The sequence below is a fragment of the Ostrinia furnacalis genome, unplaced genomic scaffold (genome assembly GCF_004193835.3).
Source record: "Ostrinia furnacalis isolate ACB-3 unplaced genomic scaffold, ASM419383v2 OfSCF0292, whole genome shotgun sequence".
Classification (NCBI taxonomy): domain Eukaryota; kingdom Metazoa; phylum Arthropoda; class Insecta; order Lepidoptera; family Crambidae; genus Ostrinia; species Ostrinia furnacalis.
In genome coordinates, this window is record NW_021130531.1 from 133528 (window position 1) to 152910 (window position 19383).

Genomic DNA, 19383 nt, shown 5'->3' on the forward strand with positions numbered 1-19383 from the left:
CCTATCAGTTCACTGATACGTCCAAATTCATATTACTCAACTGTGTACATCCTAGCGCTTTGTTTTATTGGACATTTGTTTGTATTGTCTTTGAACTATAGGGGACAGATTACAGAATGTTTAGTTGCGTCATATTACTTTAGTTCCGTGACTCTTACTCTGCTTTTGGGGCGTTCTCACTGAAAATCATGGCCTTCGTCACCGTGGGTCCCATTTCAATGGCCATCTCATTTGCGGCAATAGACCTGGCCTTCACTGCTTGGGTTTTTATTGGTGACCGCCAATAAAGCTGTAGATCTTGGCTGAAAAAGGAGTTGCAGCTTTGGGAATGAATAGTCATGCATTTGCGACAACCGTGGCACTGCTCAGTCCTCACACACACCATACCGTCTTCTATCTTCGTTTTTTGTTGTGCTAATATTGTCCTATTATATTATTCATGTTTATTATTTCAAATATCCTTTTAACAGGGGAAAAAGCATTGAACTACATACCTACCCTGCGAGGACAGAGTAGGTTACGTGGTGCTCACTAAATCAGAAGGACGTCCAGACAAAACCTCTAGTCTAGCCACAGACAGTCCTTCCCGGCGATGGCCCGATTTCAATACTCAATACTTTTATTGCATAACCACATTAGCATTCACATTTATAGGTCTTACAATTTAGGCAGTTATACAATGTGGACCCAGTTAGGGCACAGCAACTTTAGGAAGGAGAATTTCAATAATAACTAATTCAAGGCCCCAGAAGCTTCAAATCAAATCAAAATAGTTTATTTCAATTGTAGGTGCATATCAAGCTTCACAGATTCAAGCAACATAACTAAACGTTCGCAGGTGGTGGGCAAGTTCCTGTCGAAGCACGAGTTCGACCTGATCTGCCGCGCGCACCAGGTTGTGGAGGACGGTTACGAGTTCTTCGCCAAGCGGCAGCTCGTCACGCTGTTCTCCGCGCCCAACTACTGCGGCGAGTTCGACAACGCCGGTGAGTACCTTGATTAATTTCACCACATCATCATTTCAGCCACAGTCCCCTGCTGAATGTAGACCTCCCCCAATGATTTACTGACTTAGAGGTACAAAAGCGTGCGGCTATGTACTTCGCATCAAGGGAAAATATAACCTCCGATTTCTTAAATAGCCGCGATCGTTCTAAAATAAGTCGATTATTTGATTTCCGAGAAGTCGTCGGAATACGTCAGTCAAAGGACGTCACTTATATAAATTCTTCCCGAATGTACGCGAACGTCTAACTAGGCGATGGTTAGAAATCGACCATTGCTCGTCGCAGTTCCTCACGGGACATGGCAACTTTAAACATAAACTTCACGAATTCAAACTAGTTCCGTCTCCTTTTTGCGAGTGTTCCACTGATGATGTCAGTCATGAGCAGTCTGCCCATCATATCTTGTGGGAGTGTGATCTTTGGAAACATGAACGTGATATAATGCTTAATTCAATACAACATACATCTGTTTCCGCAATTTATTACACCGATCTTGTCGCGACAAGGAAAAATTTATTGGCAGGTAGTTGCTAATTGCTCATAAGATAGGCCCCCTTAATTTAATTTATTGTCCGTGGTGCATAATCTTTTCATAAAGGTTTTAAACTTTTGTTTGTCACCTGTCATCCGCTTTGCAATGGAGGGAAGTCGAACCTTAATTTCGAACTTCTCCTATGTTCTTCTGATTAATTTCGTTGCGGGTCCAATGACAGTTTAACTTTCCCCCGGGACAAACTTGACCTTCATTGGTTGGGTTTTTGTGGCGGTCAAGCTGTAGATCCTGGCTACACAGGAGTTGCAGTGGTGGGAACGAGAGGTGGGAATAGTCCCGTTCTAAAAAGATTGACCGGTTGGTTGTGGTGGCCTGCATCCAGCACCTTCCTTCCTGCTACATTGTGGGTGATGTCCTACGCTGCGCTTGCTACCTTCACCTCACCACCACACATGTCACCTTTTCAGCTACTAGAATAGATTGTTATAGGGACCGTTCCCCTTACTTGTAGGCTTAGGATGCGCGTCGCGATAAGCGGTTGTCACGCCATTTTATCGATTTTGCCCATACATTTTGACGTCGATAAAGCAAATAAATAATTATGACGGTGCGCATCCTAGCCCTGCAGCCGCATTGCTGGACGGAGACTTGACTTCTTCATTTTATCCTCTCATTTACAAGTTTGACAATGTCATTAGGCACCACCATTTGTTCTTCGCCTAATATTTCTTTTCTTTTTGAACAAAATCTTGAGTATCCCATGGTGATTTGAACAATGTAATCAACTGCATAAATATTGTTCCAGGCGCGCTGATGTCGGTGGACGAGACTCTCATGTGCTCGTTCCAGATCCTGAAGCCGGCCGACAAGCGCAAGCTGTACTCCGGCCTCAACATGGGCCGCCCCAACACGCCGCCGCGCGCGCAGCCCAAGAACAAGAAGAAGTGAGTCTTATCTCCACAGCTATAGAGCACACACTCGCACGAACTACCACACGACGATCTGAGTGCCTACGCTAAAACAACTGAATCTTATCCCCACAGCCATAGAGCACACAAACATAAACCATCTCACGACGATCTGAGTGTCTAGGGGCCTATGCCAAAACTTGCACGGAGTCCGGAGTCACGGAGGAGGAAACTTGCGGATGCCCGCGTGAGGACACCCGTGTCACGCGTCCGCGCCACACTGCGCTGCTCATACAATTTTCGGTGACACACTCAGACGCGCGTAGGCCTTAATTTTAAAGCCTTGTTCGAACTAAAGCCTGGTCCGTGAGCACGTAGAATTTTGTCCAATGACCCCAAGCTACCCATCCTTATCGCTCGCGCGTAATTATGTTGTCGCGCTCGCACACTTACTGCGTGCGCCCGTTGCACAGTCGCGACAGCAATATAATTATGCGCGAGCGAAAAAGAAGGGTAGCTTGGGGTCATTGGACAAAATGTTCTACGTGCTCGCAGTTCGGGCTTTAAACGAATCCGTGTCAGGCGGTTTAGTCGAGCTTATAAAAAACTTGGAATACTTTAATAAACTGTATTCGACCAAAGTACGAACTTTTTTTTTTAGTACCGAGTAGATTAGATAGTTACCAAAGGCGAGTTGCTCAACTAAAATACTCGACTAGTGCGAACAAGGCTTATGAGCTCGTTTCCGTTCTTCGCCGCATCGCACACACTATAAATCCCAACTAATCCCATCCCAACTATCCCAACTAATATTATAAATGCGAAAGTAACTCTGTCTGTCTGTCTGTCTGTCTGTTACGCTTTCCCGCTTAAACCTCGCAACCGATTTTGATGAAATTTGGCATAGAGATAGTTTGAGTCCCGGGAAAGAACATAGGATAGTTTTTATCCCGGTTTTTGAAACAGGGACGCGCGCGATAAAGTTTTTCTGTGACAGATTCTGAGATAAAATTCCACGCGGGCGAAGCCGCGGGCGGAAAGCTAGTAAATAAATAAAGTATCAACAAATGAATGCCAGCTAGTAGCTGAATAGTATTACTTTTTATATTATTTTATACACTTGTTAAATTAAGTTTATTTTCTCAACTTCAGAGACATCTGAATCTGAAGCAGTTACAAAACAAGGTAGAGAAAGAGTGATTTGTTATGTCTAAACTTTCACTCATTCATTACGCAAAAATGTCAATACTAATTAATTGTCACTCATTTTAATAAGTGAATGCCGTGCGACATGAATAGTCGATTATACAACGCTTATATTTTTATTCATGCATTTCAAATTTTCGTTTTATTAACCGACACTTTCACGAAAGTTTACATGAACAATTTGAAAGATGTATTCCATAAAATGCCATCTGTTTTCGCCAGCTCTTATTAACCTTCTTAATTTTACATTACTATTGGACCAATATCTAATTGTGGGACAAATTCAGCCGTAACAGTCATAAGATTTAAAAAAGACGTAATTTATAAAGCCGAAACGTCTTACAAATTAATTATCTTGACATGTTTGGAACTTAGATACTGGTCCAACAGAATTGCCCTTATGTTTTATGATTTGAATGACGTCATTAAACCTGTTTGTCTCTCCCTTCCCCAGTTAGTGGTCCGCGCTGATGCAGTGAGAGCGGGCGACTTGCATGGAACCCATACAAACCACCTACGAACCCCTACCGTGCCTGGCTGCTTAACATACGTCACGCCGACTGACAGGCCAGGTTTCAGGCTATGTTTTAGCCTATAGTGAACTGAGCGAACTATCGCGCTTCGATTCGACAATAGATCAGTTTTCAACATCTCTTTGATATGCGTTTATGCATACGCGAAGCTCGGAATGTTCGAGAAAATCTCGAAAATTTACTTTGTGAACTGCGTGTGTGCAAAAACGTACCCTTTTACTTACTCGAATAGTGCAGGAATTGTCATTTAACCAAGAGATAACACTATACGTGTGAGAGAGACAAAAAGAGGTAGAAACAGATCTGTTGCAGAATCGAGAAAAGTTAAGAGCTACAACCGTAAGCATAAAAAGCTTTGGCTTAAAATTAGTAGCTTCCCAAAACCTGGACAGCGTCACATCACTAATGGACAACGACGCCATCTTGTGGTGAACTATTGACTCGGCTTTAGTGACGTGCCGCCGCCCGGTCGCGTATAGTATCGCTCGTGCCCATTTTTTATTATGGACTCGTAATTTTTTTTGTATGATTTTATAAATTATGAAATTTTAGCAATCAAGTATTATTTAAAAGCGTCGTATCGCGCTCTCTGGTTGACTGATCGGTCGCAAGCGTTCAAAAGGCAAGGATTAACAAGCAATGTTATGTTTAATATTATTGTTTGTTATTTCGTGCTTTGTTATAGCCGGGTGTTAGTTGCCAATCGCTCGCAAAGCAATTGCTGGCCAATTTGTTCGGCGCCCCGGGAAGCCCCGGGTTCTCACAAGCGACGTTTTAGTCGCGAGCAACTTCTGTTGCTGACGATGTAACCAGTGAATGTTTAATAAAAACCACATTTTCGTTGCAAAATAGAACTTAATACATCTACTTAAATTATTAATTTCTAATGCGTACGTCGATTACATGTAGATAGTATGGACTGTCATACGTTATTCGTAGCCGTAGTGTAAGAGCTTGATCGCTAATTTAAGAAATATCGTCCTATCAGTAAGAATATTGACTCGCCCGGTATTATCTACGTATTCAGTCTTCATTTTGTCATCGTTGTCGATATTGTCCAAAGTATCGATAAGTCGGAGTCTTACCATCACTATTCAAACTTCACTGGTCACGTGGTCCCTGAAGTCAGCCATTTTATTGTAAGTAAACTGCCAACGTTGCATGGAGTCATCGTTTCTCAACATTTGTAATCGTGGGCATGTCCCACTCAGCCAAGTAATGTAATATTGTATTGTTTTTTATTCTACCGCGATCTCAGTGTATAATTTTATTTGAACTTGTAATATGAAATCATATTCATAAATTGTATTACAGAATATTCTGTTACAATGTAGCTGAGAACGTGATTTAAGGAATGTTTTCGTTTATCCTGCATGTTTGGGAAACGGTGCGATGTAGAAATTATTTTTTAATATTGTTTTTAATAAGGCAGTTAGCTAAGCCCTGGGATGCCCGGTGCGTGAGGCGTATAGCGTTCTATATCCGAGTAATTTAAGCCGCGAACGGTTTTAATACTGGCAGCCATTTTGATACTAATCGATGGTAGGTTTAACTTAAAATTTCGTGGTAAGTAACGTCTTGTGAAATCATTGTAGGTATTAATAATAAATAGATGTTTTCGACGAGAAAACAAAAGTAATGTCGCGTTATTATGACATAACTTCCCGATTATTAAGGGAATATTTTTTATTTAATGGTGATTTATTAAGAACACCAAAGATAATCGAATCCAATATGGACGTAGGCGCATTGCCAAATTTTATATAAATTAGTATTGCTATAAATGTGAGTAAAATAACGCTTTGACCTCAAAACCTGCCAGTGTTAAAACCGACGATCGCAATTTAATATTAATGACCGATGTAATGATAATATTGGAAGTAATTGATAAAACTCCTCTTTAATATAAGTAGTAAGCATAAATATGTAACGAAGCGTAGTGTTGGAGAACAAATATTAATAAACACAGTCCCTCCGGTAGGCAGGACGTTAGTTTTCACGGTAGTTGCTTGCTTGGACGGTTTACACTCTGCGATGTGACGCGAAGGTATCAATATTCTATGATACAAGCACAAAATGTCAAAAGTTACATGTAAAATCGAAATCAAATATTATAGACGTCTCAAGCTGCCGGCAGCTTGCGCTGGCATATGGCTACGGTCTCCTATAAACGCGGCGTCTGACGTCACCGTTGAACGTTGCTATCGACGTCTGAACAATGACGTCAACGTCTGAACGATGACGTCAACGTCTGAAGGAGTCCACAACAGTACATTTATATTGTAAGGATGTAAGCGTCCTACGGCGTTTATATAAGACCACAGCCTATTTTATACACACCCATTTGCAGACGGGGTTTTAAAAAGAAAGTTTGAAAACCAAAGGTGAAATATGCAACAATGGGTGCGTTTGGCGGAATATAGAAATTGTAAGCGCTTATAAGCAAAAAGACGATCGCTACGGCCAGCAATGACACGTTTGCTAACTTCAATAGTGACGTGTTTCATTCATTTTTTTAGCAGTGACAGCACTTACCGCTTAGCGATCGCAATTTTGCTTATAAACGCTTACAATTTCTATTTTCCGTCAAACATAAATGTACGTTTTTGGCAGATTTAATCTGGAATCGCGTCATTAAAATGAAGTTTTCATAAAAAAGATCTTTTAAATCGCAGAGCTGTGAACCTAGCAGGCCGCACTCAAATAGTTTCACTCTGTTGTCGCTGCTGAATTAGACTGACGCTGCGGCCCCGGCCGGTCAATACAAACGATTATTATGTATGAACAAGAGAATTGTATATTAATTTCGTAAATAAAATTCTTTCTGAGATTCATCATGTTTTATTTGTAGACTAATCCTAATCCGTTAAGAAATAAGAACTATATTTTCTACAGCTAAGTAAAAGTGCCTATTGATACAATTTTTTAAACTAAATAAGCGTCTAAATACAAAGCCCTTTTAAAGTAAATGCAATGAGTAATATTATTTTTCATTTACGTTTACTAATAAAGTGTAGTAAGAGAAAGATGTCTTGATTATCTGAAACAAAAGACTAGCTTGATTATATTTAAAATTGCAATGCTTTAATGAGCAATATAGTGTGATAGATTCTTTATTAAAGATCTAGCGCCTAACTCGGGTCAGTGCCTGAGCTATGGGAGCGGTACGGGAGGGATATAATTGAAATTGTTATGACGTGACAAAACAAACAAAAACAAATCTGATGTTTCTCACTGACGTATTGACGTCTCAAAAACAGCCTCCCTTGCCGCTCTACAGGGTGTTAGGTAAATGGGTACATGAGCCGACACTAGCCCATGTTAACATGGGCATATAAATGGTATGGTGAAGTCAGAAAATTGATATCTTCATTTAAAAAAAAAATTCATACAAATCGGATTTTATGACATTTATTTTGTATGAAAATTAAAAAAATTAAAATGATGATATCAAATTTCTGACTTCACCATATCATTTATATGCCCACGTTAACATGGGCTAGTGTCGGCTCATATACCCATTTACCTAACACCCTGTATACCTCAGGCACTGACTCAGTTAAACGCTAGTATATTGTAGCGATTTCAGCCCTTTTCAGTCTTAGGATTTAAGGCCTAGGATGCGCGCCTCTATAAGCTTTTATCGCGCCATTTTATCGATTTTTGTCGTTGTCATTTGTCGTCTAAAATCATCGATACGATTTTATCACGGCGCGCATCCTAGCCCGGCTAGGCAGACAAAGGGCCAAGTTGGTCCCAGGGGAAAGAATTTTAAGTTCTCACCACGACAAGTGTGGAGAACTGGAGATCCAAAAATAACAAATTCCCCGCACGAACAACCACTGGGCGCCTTTTAACTAGCAAGATGTTTGCCCCAGAGGAAAAGTTTCAACTGTCATTGGACCCACAACGAAATTAAACGGAAGAAAATAGGATATGATCGACAAAAGATCTCACCACGACAAAAGTGTGGAGATCCATAGACAAGAAGTTCCCCGCACGAACAACCACTGGGCGTTTGTTAGCGAGGAGAATGTTGAGCAACAGGCGGCGCGGGCGCACGCCCATGGTCGGCCACGCGCTCTGGTACGCTGCGGTGGATACGCGGTCCGCCTGCAATAGTAAAGTGGTTGAAATAATACAAAACCAAGGTTAAAGCCCGGTCTCCGAGAACGTAGAATTTTGTCCAATGACCCCAAGCTACCCATCCTTATCGCTCGCGCGTAATTATATTGCTGTCGCGACTGTGCGACGGGCGGCAGCAGTGAGTGTGCGAGCGCGACAGCAAACATAATTACGCGCGAGCGATAATGATGGGTAGCTTGGGGTCATTGGACAAAATTCTACGTGCTCGCAGACCAGACTGTAGTAATTTTAATGAAAATGCATTATAGACTTCCCCCTGGAGATGTGGCAAAACATGACAGTTGTAATTTTGAAAGGGCTTCTCTCCGGCGTTTTTTGTATGGAGTTACCTATTCACTTCGTGCAGGGATTGTCACATGTCTAGGGGGGGTAATATTTGTCATCAAAAACCTTGTGGTTAATTAAATGAAAATTTTAAACAGAACCGTTGTCTGAAGCATCGTTAGTTCAGTTCATAGTAACAATTTCACTTCTAGATCTGCTGGTGCTCGCTCAGGAGAGAAAGTAAATTTTAAAACAGAATTTTGTAATCAATTAAGTTCCACCCCTTAGTTAGAAGGAGTGTTCCAACCTGTATAATAATTTGGTTGCCATAGAAGCAGTACACGAAGATGTCCAGCGCAACAGCCACCAAATACTCCACCGTCACCATGTCTAATTTCTGAAAATACAAACGTCTTGAGATTTAAGATAAAGATAAGAATAAATTTGTTTGACACAAAAAAATAAATAAAAAAAGAACAAATCCATTCCCAATTTATTCTAAGTTTTCGGGAAAATATTCTTGAAGATCACTGATAAATATCAAGGTAAGTAGGCATACCCACTACCCACTAGGTGGACAGCCGATCTGTGAAGGTCGCGGGAAGAACCTGGATGCGGGCAGCGCAGGACCGGTACTTAGTTGTGGAAATCCTTCATTGGGGGGAGACCTTTCTCCAGCAGTGGACGTCATTTGGCTGAAACGAAGTAGATGCTTGTTTACACTTACCAGGGTCGCAGCATACAGCAGCATGCAGAGGTACATAGTGACCTGCACCACTCTAAGCGCTAGCAGCGGCGACACGAAGCTCTCGAACTTGGCTTTGAACGTGTTAATGACGTCACAGGCGCGTGCGCAATCACGCAACGCCTCGCACGTCGCCGCGTCGAACTCGCTGCTGTAGATGTCTGGTGATATGCAAATCAATATTTGTTGTCATTTCTGCCAGTAGCAGTTCCCTGATGTAAGGACGACCTTTCTGCTTCTTTTTTCATGGAGCCACTGCACCAGCTATTATCCTGACTGAAGCCATTAAGCAGGTGAGCTTTAAAGTACCTACTCCGTTTCCTGAAAGATGGTCTTTATTCAAAAGCCTGAAATAGATAGTACTTCGCCACACACCGGTTCTGCGAAGAAGTTCTTTACATGAAGTCTACTTTGATCAGCGAGCGAAGGTTTAGCAGGTAGATACTTACCTACTTAGGTTCTATTTATGGTTCCCCACTTACCAAAAGATGACCGTTTATTCATTATCTCGTAGCTCTGAAACAATACATTTTGATTAATATTATTTTGCTGTGCTTGTTTTACGTCTTAAACTTGTGCCAGGAATACCTTACCATCCTCTGATCATAATGGTATATCGACTGCCTCATCTCAGCAATATTGTAGATGTAGTTATACAGCTCGTCGCCCTGTATGTCGCTGTGCGCGGCCGCCACGCTGCGGTGCGACACGCCGCATCGCAAGAGTGCGGTGTAGCGCGCGTTGCGTAGGCTACAGCATAACAGGTCCAGCTGACCGCACAGAAGAATCGCGTTGGACGCGAAGAATACTCCTGGAAAGATATGACGGGTATGGGGACTAGTAGGGAATTTAGTGCAATGATTTGTATGGAGACCCCTCCACTTTGGTATAGAAGGCTCATTTTTGCACCAGTTGTTCTTTGGGTGCTCTTGAGTAGATTTCCGTCGGTAGACATCGGGAGCCCCCCCTGTGGTAGCAGGGGGAGGGGGGGCAAGTTTCCTTCTGCCGCGCTTCACTTTAAGGCCCATATCTTCAAAACTATGGGTATAAGGGCAAGTGTGGTGTCATTTTCGGATAATTAAAGAATGGCGAATTCATTTCTAGAACAAGCTTTTTGCCTTTTCATACAAAAAAATAGAAATATGGAGTAAAATTCACAAAAACCAAAAAGTATTTTTTTAAATAAACGTCGTTTACTTTAAAACCACTGGAGATAATCTAATAAAAAAAATATGTCCTGAAAGCTACATTTATCAGGATTATAAATATGTACCATTGTATGGTACTTTTTTTGAAAAAAGTAGGTGAAAAAAAATATTTTCTTCAGGACACAGCGGACGAATTTTAATGCGCGTCGGAAAAAAATATTTCTTTTATCCATGAATTCATACTATTTGGTTCATAAGCAAGTAAAGATTATTATTTTAGAATTTATTTAGAGTTTAATAATAATAATCATTAAACGTTTAGACAAATTCAAGTTCTTTATTTAGTGCTTTCTTCTTATGATATTTTCATTAATACAATGTGATTAAACTATTTTCAACCTTATGTCTTACACATAGAGTTCAAAATTAATTGAAGAAAAAATACAAATCATGGTAGCATGATGTGCCAGGAACTCTAAATAAATTCTAAAATAATAATCTTTACTTGCTTATGAACCAAATAGTATGAATTCATGGATAAAAGAAATATTTTTTTCCGACGCGCATTAAAATTCATCCGCTGTGTCCTGAAGAAAAAAATTTTTTCACCTACTTTTTTCAAAAAAAGTACCATACAATGGTACATATTTATAATCCTGATAAATGTAGCTTTTAGGACATATTTTTTTTTATTAGATTATCTCCAGTGGTTTAAAAGTAAACGACGTTTATTTAAAAAAATACTTTTTGGTTTTTGTGAATTTTACTCCATATTTCTATTTTTTTGTATGAAAAGGCAAAAAGCTTGTTCTAGAAATGAATTCGCCATTCTTTAATTATCCGAAAATGACACCACACTTGCCCTTATACCCATAGTTTTGAAGATATGGGCCTTAAAGTGAAGCGCGGCAGAAGGAAACTTGCCCCCCCTCCCCCTGCTACCACAGGGGGGGCTCCCGATGTCTACCGACGGAAATCTACTCAAGAGCACCCAAAGAACAACTGGTGAAAAAATGAGCCTTCTATACCAAAGTGGAGGGGTTCTTGCACTAAATTCCCTACTAGACTGGATAGGTAAATGACAGACAAGAATGTTGGACAAGCAAGCTGAAAATTAGTGTTCTGGCCATGTTTACTTACTATGAACTTACGGCTTTTTGCATCCCTGCGGAACACTATGCATTTCAAAATATCTAAATTCTTTGAAAAAAGTTATTTTAAATAAGTCATGCTGTTCGTTATAATGGCAACACTTATTTTCATTAGTAATTTTTTACTCTTGTTAACTGGCAACACGACATTTGTTTCTGACATCTACCCGCATTATCGTACCCACCCACAGTACAGAAAACTGTTCAACTGTGATCGTACCGATGTAAAAAATTCTTCGTTTGTGTGTGCTATTTAAAAAGACCCTACAGCAAGTGACCAGTATCTTCAACTCAACCGCAAACTCTAAATTTGGATTACTATGGACGTTACCGCGCCTACATTTGCACCGTGGAGACAGAAGAAGCTGTGAACGAACGCGATGAAGTCAACCGAAAGGTAAGCAAGTAGCTATAATTAAATATTTATCTAGTACTAGCTGACCCGGCGAACTTTGTTCCGCCTTAATGGCAATAAATAACGGGATAAAAAGTATCCTATGTCCTTCTCCTGGCTCTAAACTACCTCCCTGACAATTTTCAGCTAAATCGGTTCAGCCGTTCTTGAGTTATAAGTGGAGTAACTAACACGACTTTCTTTTATATATATAATAGATATAGGTAGGAACTTCTGGACACAAACGTGTTTTACCACTGATACTATCAGTCTGATAGGTTACATTTCCAATTTTCGGCGACTGTTGTTTTTAGGTACATGTTTCACTGATTTTCCATGCAATGCTCTTTAAATTGGTGTAATGCATTCTCTAGATTAGAAAATCTTTAGTCTAAGGTTAAACTAAACTAATGGCATTGCTTGTTCCTCGTCCTCACCAAACTGTCCCATGGCCAGTCCAACGAACGCCTGCGCCACACACTGCCGCAAGAGAGTGAACTCGAAGAACGGAGACCTCGTCACGTCCATGTACATGTAGCTCTGCAGAGGCTGTCTTTTCAACCCTAAAATCAGAAAGGAATGTTTCTGGCAGATTTAGAAAAGTAGTAGCTATATTATACAATCGTATGATCATCAATCATCATTCTTCAGGCTTAGGTGTAATGACATTGACTACTGCTTACTTATAATGTAGGTCCTAGACTTACAAATCCCCCGTCAAGAAGAAAAGTCCTTGTTCTTTTTAAAATTTTACCTTGGGAAACACGGCATCTACTTAATCCTTGGTATTCCATGAGCAGTTTCGTCTTACTTTAGGTTAGGTTATCTATTTTACAAAAGAACGTATAAAGCATCTAAATGTTAGCAATATTTAGAGGTAAGTAGTTACTTACGGTTCACAATCTCCGGTATCATATACATAGACACACTGAACATGGTGCAAGCTGTATAAAAGTACCCAAAATTTCTCGCGGTCTTGTAGCTGTTCAGCATCGTCATGTTCGTCAATCCGTTCGCCGAACGATAGTGGAACTTACGCTGCATAAACTTCGTCAATTCGTACAACTCCTTTCTATACAGCCCGAAGTATACAACAATGATAATCGAGACCACAAAAGGAAGGCAGTCAGCCAGTTTGTCCAGGCTGGTCATGACGTCTAACCACTCTGTATACAAATGAATATACAAAGTTGCCGGGACATTGATAAGAACGAAAAGAACCATGCAGAAATACACGTTGTTGACAATGATTTCTTTTACGGATTTTGGGTGGTCGTACCAGTCCCAGCAGCCTACTATCTTTAAAGGTATTTCTAAGAAATGCGTGTAGTTATTTATTGGCAGTGAGTCCAAGGTGGACAGGGGTTCTTTAGGCCTCATGCCACCTCGATGCCACGGGAACTTCATTTTGATAAAGCAGCCTGTCTCAAAATGACAACGGCGGAGCTTAGTTTCTGGTCTGATTACGAATAATGATTAAAAGCTTGGATTAATTAAAGACTATGTTTAAGGAGCTTACACAATAAACTATTCTGTTGCGGTTTAATTTAAAAATTGTGGCACCGTAAAAATTAGCGAACTACAGCGCATAAAATACTTATTTATCGACAAGAAGCGCAGGCCCATATTTCTAATATTTAAACTTAAGACCCGCAGACGCGATAAAATCTGATGTCTGAAACGACACGGAAAGAAAGTCTAACTTTCCACGCGATATTCGCTTGTAAGAAGCATTTTATACTTCTTCATTAATCTAAACGGTCTTTTATTACATACTAATTGCACTAATTAACCCTCTCTAGTTAGGAAGTTTAAACTGTTGTCAACTCAATTAAGGTGTAATTACAACCAACGTTAAGTTGCCTGCAGTTAAAACTTGACAAAACTTCATTTAAGTTCGAAACGATCGTTATTAAAATTTAAATCACTACTTACTTAGACTAGTTAAAGAGCTAACTTTGCTACCTAACACCTATTTATATTTTAAAAAGCTTGATTAACAACTTTGGCTAATATCTATTTACTTATTTATAAGTAGGTATAATGAAACAAAATAATTTCATTGAAAATGTATTAAAAATCATGAAGTGATTTGTAAATTTAATAAATTATTTCATTAAACACTTACTTTCGTGCAGTTTTGTTACCTTTTCATGCAGTTTGCATTGACTCGGCGTCCCTGAAAAAACATCGATGTCAATCAAAATAATCATCATCAAAGAAATTGTCATGGTCAAGCATGTAATCAGGATCGAATTGTCGAGGGTTGGGGTTGGGTTGTCATGATTTTCAGTTGCCTCGGGATTGAATTGTCGTGATTTCCACTCCCACCACCGCACATCTCGCATTCGCCCCGTTTCGTACCAGAGCGTTGATGTGACGTCACGGCCGCCAGGTAAGCAGTTAACTCCACGCTGTTGTACCTACATTCTTATAAAAAAGAACACGATTTCATTCATAGTTCCAAAAATAGGTTACTAACTTTTCCTTGGACCTCCTCTGCGCGATCCTATAGATCCTCCTCAGTTCTAACAGCGCTCTCATTATAACCACCAGCTGCTGTTCAAAGTCGGACGTCTTGATGTCTATGGCCAGTCCCTTCTGCTTGCAGATTTTGACGTATAGAGCCCAGATGGCTGAACGGACGTGGCAGAGCTCCACGTGACGACGAGCTGCGGTTTCTTTGAGCCGGTTCAGGGCCAACTCCCATTTGATGACCCGGTTGCGGACTTTGTCGTATTGCCACTGGAAGATGCAGTTGAGATATCATTTGGGAAAATATGGAATGTTAAGTTCCTAGCAATACTTGCGTTTTTTTAAGGCATCGACAGTTTTATCAAAATGATGTTAAAGTAAAATCGTCTTTGGCAATCTACCGCCACATAAGAGTCTTGCAGTGCCTGTCAAGGAAGATCGAAAATTGCCTTACGACGCCTTTAGATTATTTTTGGTTGACACTTTCACATCAAATAAATTATGGACTCGATTGATTTTGATAGTGGCATTTCGGCGTCCATTGCGGTCATAGCATAAAGGCGATTGTTCTTCATGCGCTATCCTAGGTCTGATGACGGTACATAAGTAGGTATATGGAGCTAAATAGGCTGTGGCATCTTCAAATGTAACATATCTAATTTTTACCAAAGATACCCATGTTATGAAGAGATAAACTGTAAAAATAAAATATCTTAGATTTATAATAGTGAAAGGAAAAGGACTTACTCTCAAGTTGGCAAGGGTGTTGTTCAAACCCATGATGAACAGTTTCTTCTCTTCAGTGAGGGCGCCAATCTCCTGCCTCGCCTCTTCCAACATCTCTAGGTCTCTCTCTTGACGTTCTGCCAGTGTGCTCTTTGCTGCCGCTGCAATATGAAATCCCAGTTCGTTAGATGCTGTTAATTTCTGTAAGTAAAGTTCAGTTATTGTTTGTGTAAATACCTAAAGCTTCGTAACGGTTCAAGACGTCAAGCGGCTGCTTGAACTCGGGATAGTTGCGTACGACCGCCATAAGATAGTCCTGAAAATTCAAATATTAAGTAAATTAATAAGAACAGTCTACAGTCTGGCAGGAATTAAATGACAATCAAACCTTGCGTAGTTAGTAGCTAAAAGTTCTCCCAACTTTGGTGTCTTCGGGATTCCAATAAGCTAGCATTTACATACGTAGCTTCTGTTTTAATATTTTTAATTGATAAAACCTAAACAAACAGCTATTAGGCAGACGCGGATCCACACTACGCTAAGTGAGGCACGCACGATGGGCTTGCCCACAACTAAGTAGACTTCTAATCTCTAATAATGACGTCATACTGCCACATCCAAGTGTATTTCCGGGGCTGTGATGCACCCAGGGACTTTTTTGAGGACTTGATCCATATTTTGGTCTATAGTCTGGTCCGTGAGCACGTAGAATTTTGACCAATGACCCCAAGCTACCCATCCTTATCGCTCGCGCGTAATTATGTTGCTATCGCGCTCGCACACTCACTGCGGGTGCCAGTCGCACAGTCGCGACAGCAATATACAGCAATACGCGCGAGCGATAAGGATGGGTAGCTAGGGGTCATTGGACAAAATTCTACGTGCTCACGGACCGGGCTTTAGACCCTTTGATTACAGCTTTGTTGAGCCTTTGTCCCTTTTTCCAGCTCACCTCATAGATGGTGTAGTCCTTGACCTGCTTCTCCATGAGCTGCTTGACCTCCTCCATCTCGGCGACACGCTGCCGCATGGCCTCGGTCTCGCGCGTCTTCCGCTCCAGGACTTCACTGTCGGCCTCCATTTTACGCTCGGCGCGGTCGCGTTTCTCTTGGTTTTCTCTAATGAACTGGTAGGTGGATAGATGAAGAAATGTGATTAAAACAAAAGACTTAAAAATTTCGATAGGTTTGCCTTAAGAAGGTTACTGTGACTCAGTGGTTAGGAGATCAGTTCGACGTTACAGCAGGCAGTCAGAAAGAATGTACTTACTTACCTAAAGTAAAGAAAATCGTGGGTTTAAGTTCCCGCACAGAGACAGTTGATAATTTCAAGCTTACTTAAATGCATGTTTATGGTACCAATCCCTCCTACTCTACTATCCTCAGGCAATGTTGCCAAACACAAAACGTGTTACGCATCAGTGCTGCCACGCCAATTTTAAGCTATTTTTCTACTAAATGCGCAATTCTTGAAAAATTACAGGCTTTCGTTTACCTATCATACCTATGTAATGTAGGTAGGTACCTACTAAATCATGACATCCCTCTATGTACCTTGTGATATCCCTAATATCTTACTCCATAATCTTCCATTGTCTACCAAACAAACCTTATTAAAGCTAATGAAAGACTCCTTCAGCAGCATCTCCTTGGTCCTCAAGTCCTCCCACTTGGCGTCCATCACGGCTCTGTTCTTCTTCTCTTCTTCTCTCTTCTCGGCGAGCTTCTCATCTGCCTGCATGAGGTCCCGGCGCGCCTGCTCCATGAGCACCTGCGGAGTCGGCCGCGCCACATCCCAGACTGGGTATTTTCTGCAAAATCAACGCCTATTTTTAACGAAATTACCTACTCTTACTGGCTGGAATATTGAAGATGTAGTGTATGCAGGCCTCCCAGTAGGTGGACCGACGATCTGGTAAAGGTCGCGGGAAGTACTTTGGAGAAGGCATAAGTATGTCCAGCTGTGGACGTCATTTGGCTGAAACGGACGAATCTTACGGACAACGTGGATCTCAGCTGGAATTATGTGGATTATTTAATAAAAATCTAGGTCCTGATGCTATGCTCCATTCCAGTGTGTAAAAAGCGCGCCAAAATTTAACTCTAAGCACACGTAACATCCTGATAGTAATTCCTTGGAATATCTCATTTATTGTAGAGTTCTAGATATTTAGGTTATAGAGGTGTTAAAAGCGGATAGCATAGTACAGAGATGGCGAACCTTTATGTATCAACGTGCCATCATTCTAAATATTTTTTGATGTAGTCATAGACGTGCCTTCAAAACAACACCTGATGTTATCAATGAGGTGTAGTATCGCACAAGTGACTGGACCTTACTCTACAGTGGCACTAATTGATGAGGGCAAATACGATAGCCCAAAATCTAGACACATTATTTACTATTTTATAGTAAATTTTGTGATTGGTGGCGTGCCATCAATATTGTGGCGAGTGCCATCATTGGCACGCGTGCCATTGGTTCGCCATCCCTGGCATTACTATGCTACTGCATACTTGACCATCCTGGCACTCTCCATGAGAGATTTATAATATTCGGCGGTGGATTCCACCGGAGGGCCATGTGGGATGGCGATAGGCGCCAAATCCTTCGACGTTTTCTTCATTTTCGGTGTTCAGTGTTCAATCTAAAATAAACTAAAAATAACGTGTAAACTCGTGATAGCAGTCAATTTGAAAGATAGTAAATAAACAACTTTTGTTGCTTAGTAACGAGAGGTAACGAGTAGAACCTTGAGTAGACTGTAGAGAGAGATGATCTTAAAATGATTTTATTTCAATAATTTCAATTTAGTTAATTTATTAATAAAATACGAGTATTGCTGCCATTTAATAAAACTGTGTGTGTATTAATTTTCTACCTTTTGGTTCGCAATATCATTTCCAATGTCCTCCTAAAAAAACTATTCTTCTGTCAATAACATAATGGCATTGACAGCTGAAGGGAAACGTCAACCAGCTGAATTTGTTTGAGGTTATGACCGTGCATCCTTACTTTTAAAATTGAGTTTTAAATAAATAAAAGTCTTTAAAGTACTTAAACAGTCCTTAGGACTGATATAATAATCCAATAATCATTACTTCCAAAAGAAAGATGGACATTCCTTTTTCTTTTTTGACTGGACTCGGATGTGGTTTATGTATCGGCATTTCTTTATTTGCCCTGAAAAAATACTTCGGTTCGGCCACTGAAACTGCAAAAGCTGTTAAAATGGTAAGTTTTCAATCATCCAATCTGTTTCTTTAAAAGTGCAAAATTAATAAACTAATATTAATTTTGCACTTGGCATTACTAACCTTATCAGTGTATCAACAACATAATTAGTTTTTTTTAACATGAATGTTGTTATAAATTCTATTATGAATGTAATGTTATGACGTGTCTAAAACATATTTTGTATTTCATTTCAGTTTGCATCAAATTCAGAATACAAGGTAGTTTTAGTAGTGAGAACAGATCTTAACATGTCGAAAGGCAAAATAGCAGCTCAATGTGGTCATGCAGCAGTTGGAGTCTTTGAGAAGGCACAGAGGAAGGATCCAGCGGGACTTAGATGTTGGCAGCGCACAGGTCAAGCGAAAATAGCACTAAAAACCGATTCGTTAGATGAAGTTATGCAAATAGCGGAGAACGCAAAGAAAATGGGACTGATTACTTCAATGATTAGAGACGCGGGAAGGACACAAATAGCAGCCAACTCCGTCACTGTGTTGGGAGTGGGGCCAGCACCAAAAGACATTGTTGATAAAGTCACAGGCCATTTGAAATTACTGTAAATAATACAGCTATGGTTACAAAACTTGTTTTTAATTTATTTCAGAACCAACAAGTTCATAAGAACATTACAGGAAATGCATGCAAAACTTGTGCTTTAAAAATAATTACTGACTAAACTTTAATCCATTTTAGAGCACACCATGTACTTTCTGAAGTTCTGCCAATCACCTATCAATGTTGCATCATCCTAATTTCTCCACTATAAGTAAATTGAAAAAATATCAGGGAATAAGGTGGAAATAAAAAATACAAATTTTGAATATGAAAATGTATTTCAAATCTCCATTAAATCTATTAAAGGCGGACAATTTCTTTATAAAGCCAATGTTTGTACAAAATGTGTCACTGAAAAGTTGATTGTTACTTATTCTATGCTTTGGATTGCAGAA

General features: G+C 40.2%; 4 protein-coding genes across 6 annotated transcripts in view; 2 read left to right on the plus strand and 2 right to left on the minus strand.

The window, feature by feature from the left end:
• Positions 1 to 6904, plus strand: part of LOC114358639 (serine/threonine-protein phosphatase alpha-2 isoform) — a 56665-nt gene extending 49761 nt beyond the window's left edge. Inside the window, exons 6-8 of the mRNA XM_028312658.1 lie at positions 839 to 986; positions 2306 to 2444; positions 4069 to 6904. Of these exons, the coding sequence (XP_028168459.1) occupies positions 839 to 986; positions 2306 to 2444; positions 4069 to 4072 (291 nt within the window). The 3' untranslated portion in view covers positions 4073 to 6904. The remainder of the gene's footprint in view (positions 1 to 838; positions 987 to 2305; positions 2445 to 4068) is intronic.
• A 173-nt stretch (positions 6905 to 7077) lies between these two features.
• Positions 7078 to 13453, minus strand: Or85e (Odorant receptor 85e). The gene is made up of 8 exons (XM_028312648.1): positions 12889 to 13453; positions 12433 to 12558; positions 9896 to 10113; positions 9785 to 9818; positions 9285 to 9463; positions 8865 to 8954; positions 8105 to 8260; positions 7078 to 7187 (listed from the first exon to the last, which is right to left on the minus strand). The coding sequence occupies exons 1-8, from the start codon at positions 13400 to 13402 to the stop codon at positions 7131 to 7133; spliced, it is 1374 nt and encodes a 457-aa protein (XP_028168449.1). The 5' UTR covers positions 13403 to 13453; the 3' UTR covers positions 7078 to 7130.
• A 664-nt stretch (positions 13454 to 14117) lies between these two features.
• Positions 14118 to 18119, minus strand: LOC114358605 (coiled-coil domain-containing protein 42 homolog). Of its 3 annotated transcripts, XM_028312633.1 has the most exons (8): positions 18078 to 18119; positions 17713 to 17853; positions 16805 to 17006; positions 16149 to 16322; positions 15434 to 15512; positions 15218 to 15357; positions 14478 to 14740; positions 14118 to 14174 (listed from the first exon to the last, which is right to left on the minus strand). In XM_028312633.1, the coding sequence occupies exons 2-8, from the start codon at positions 17820 to 17822 to the stop codon at positions 14147 to 14149; spliced, it is 996 nt and encodes a 331-aa protein (XP_028168434.1). In that variant the 5' UTR covers positions 17823 to 17853; positions 18078 to 18119; the 3' UTR covers positions 14118 to 14146. The 3 variants fall into 3 exon arrangements, with proteins under 3 accessions (XP_028168434.1, XP_028168428.1, XP_028168440.1); XM_028312627.1 differs by lacking the exon at positions 18078 to 18119 and having other exon boundaries at positions 17713 to 17978; XM_028312639.1 differs by lacking the exons at positions 16149 to 16322; positions 18078 to 18119 and having other exon boundaries at positions 17713 to 17978.
• Positions 18120 to 18159: 40 nt separating this feature from the next.
• On the plus strand, positions 18160 to 19383 carry LOC114358552 (peptidyl-tRNA hydrolase 2, mitochondrial). The gene is made up of 2 exons (XM_028312548.1): positions 18160 to 18430; positions 18628 to 19383. Exons 1-2 carry the CDS (start codon positions 18311 to 18313, stop codon positions 18991 to 18993), a joined length of 486 nt encoding a protein of 161 aa, XP_028168349.1. The 5' UTR covers positions 18160 to 18310; the 3' UTR covers positions 18994 to 19383.

Excerpts from the sequence above, each read along its gene's own strand:
- Or85e (XM_028312648.1), bottom strand. The coding sequence starts at position 13,402 with ATGAAGTTCCCGTGGCATCGAGGTGGCATGAGGCCTAAAGAACCCCTG. Across the intron at positions 12,559-12,888 it reads GATACCGGAGATTGTGAACC|GGTTGAAAAGACAGCCTCTG; the intron begins GTAAGTAACTAC and ends TTCTGATTTTAG. Across the intron at positions 9,819-9,895 it reads ACCATTATGATCAGAGGATG|AGCTACGAGATAATGAATAA; the intron begins GTAAGGTATTCC and ends GTATTGTTTCAG.
- LOC114358605 (XM_028312633.1), bottom strand. The coding sequence starts at position 17,822 with ATGAAGAAAACGTCGAAGGATTTGGCGCCTATCGCCATCCCACATGGC. Across the intron at positions 16,323-16,804 it reads CTTTCATTAGCTTTAATAAG|TTCATTAGAGAAAACCAAGA; the intron begins GTTTGTTTGGTA and ends TCCACCTACCAG. Across the intron at positions 15,358-15,433 it reads GAACCGTTACGAAGCTTTAG|CGGCAGCAAAGAGCACACTG; the intron begins GTATTTACACAA and ends TTCATATTGCAG.
- LOC114358552 (XM_028312548.1), top strand. The coding sequence starts at position 18,311 with ATGGACATTCCTTTTTCTTTTTTGACTGGACTCGGATGTGGTTTATGT. Across the intron at positions 18,431-18,627 it reads CTGCAAAAGCTGTTAAAATG|TTTGCATCAAATTCAGAATA; the intron begins GTAAGTTTTCAA and ends ATTTCATTTCAG.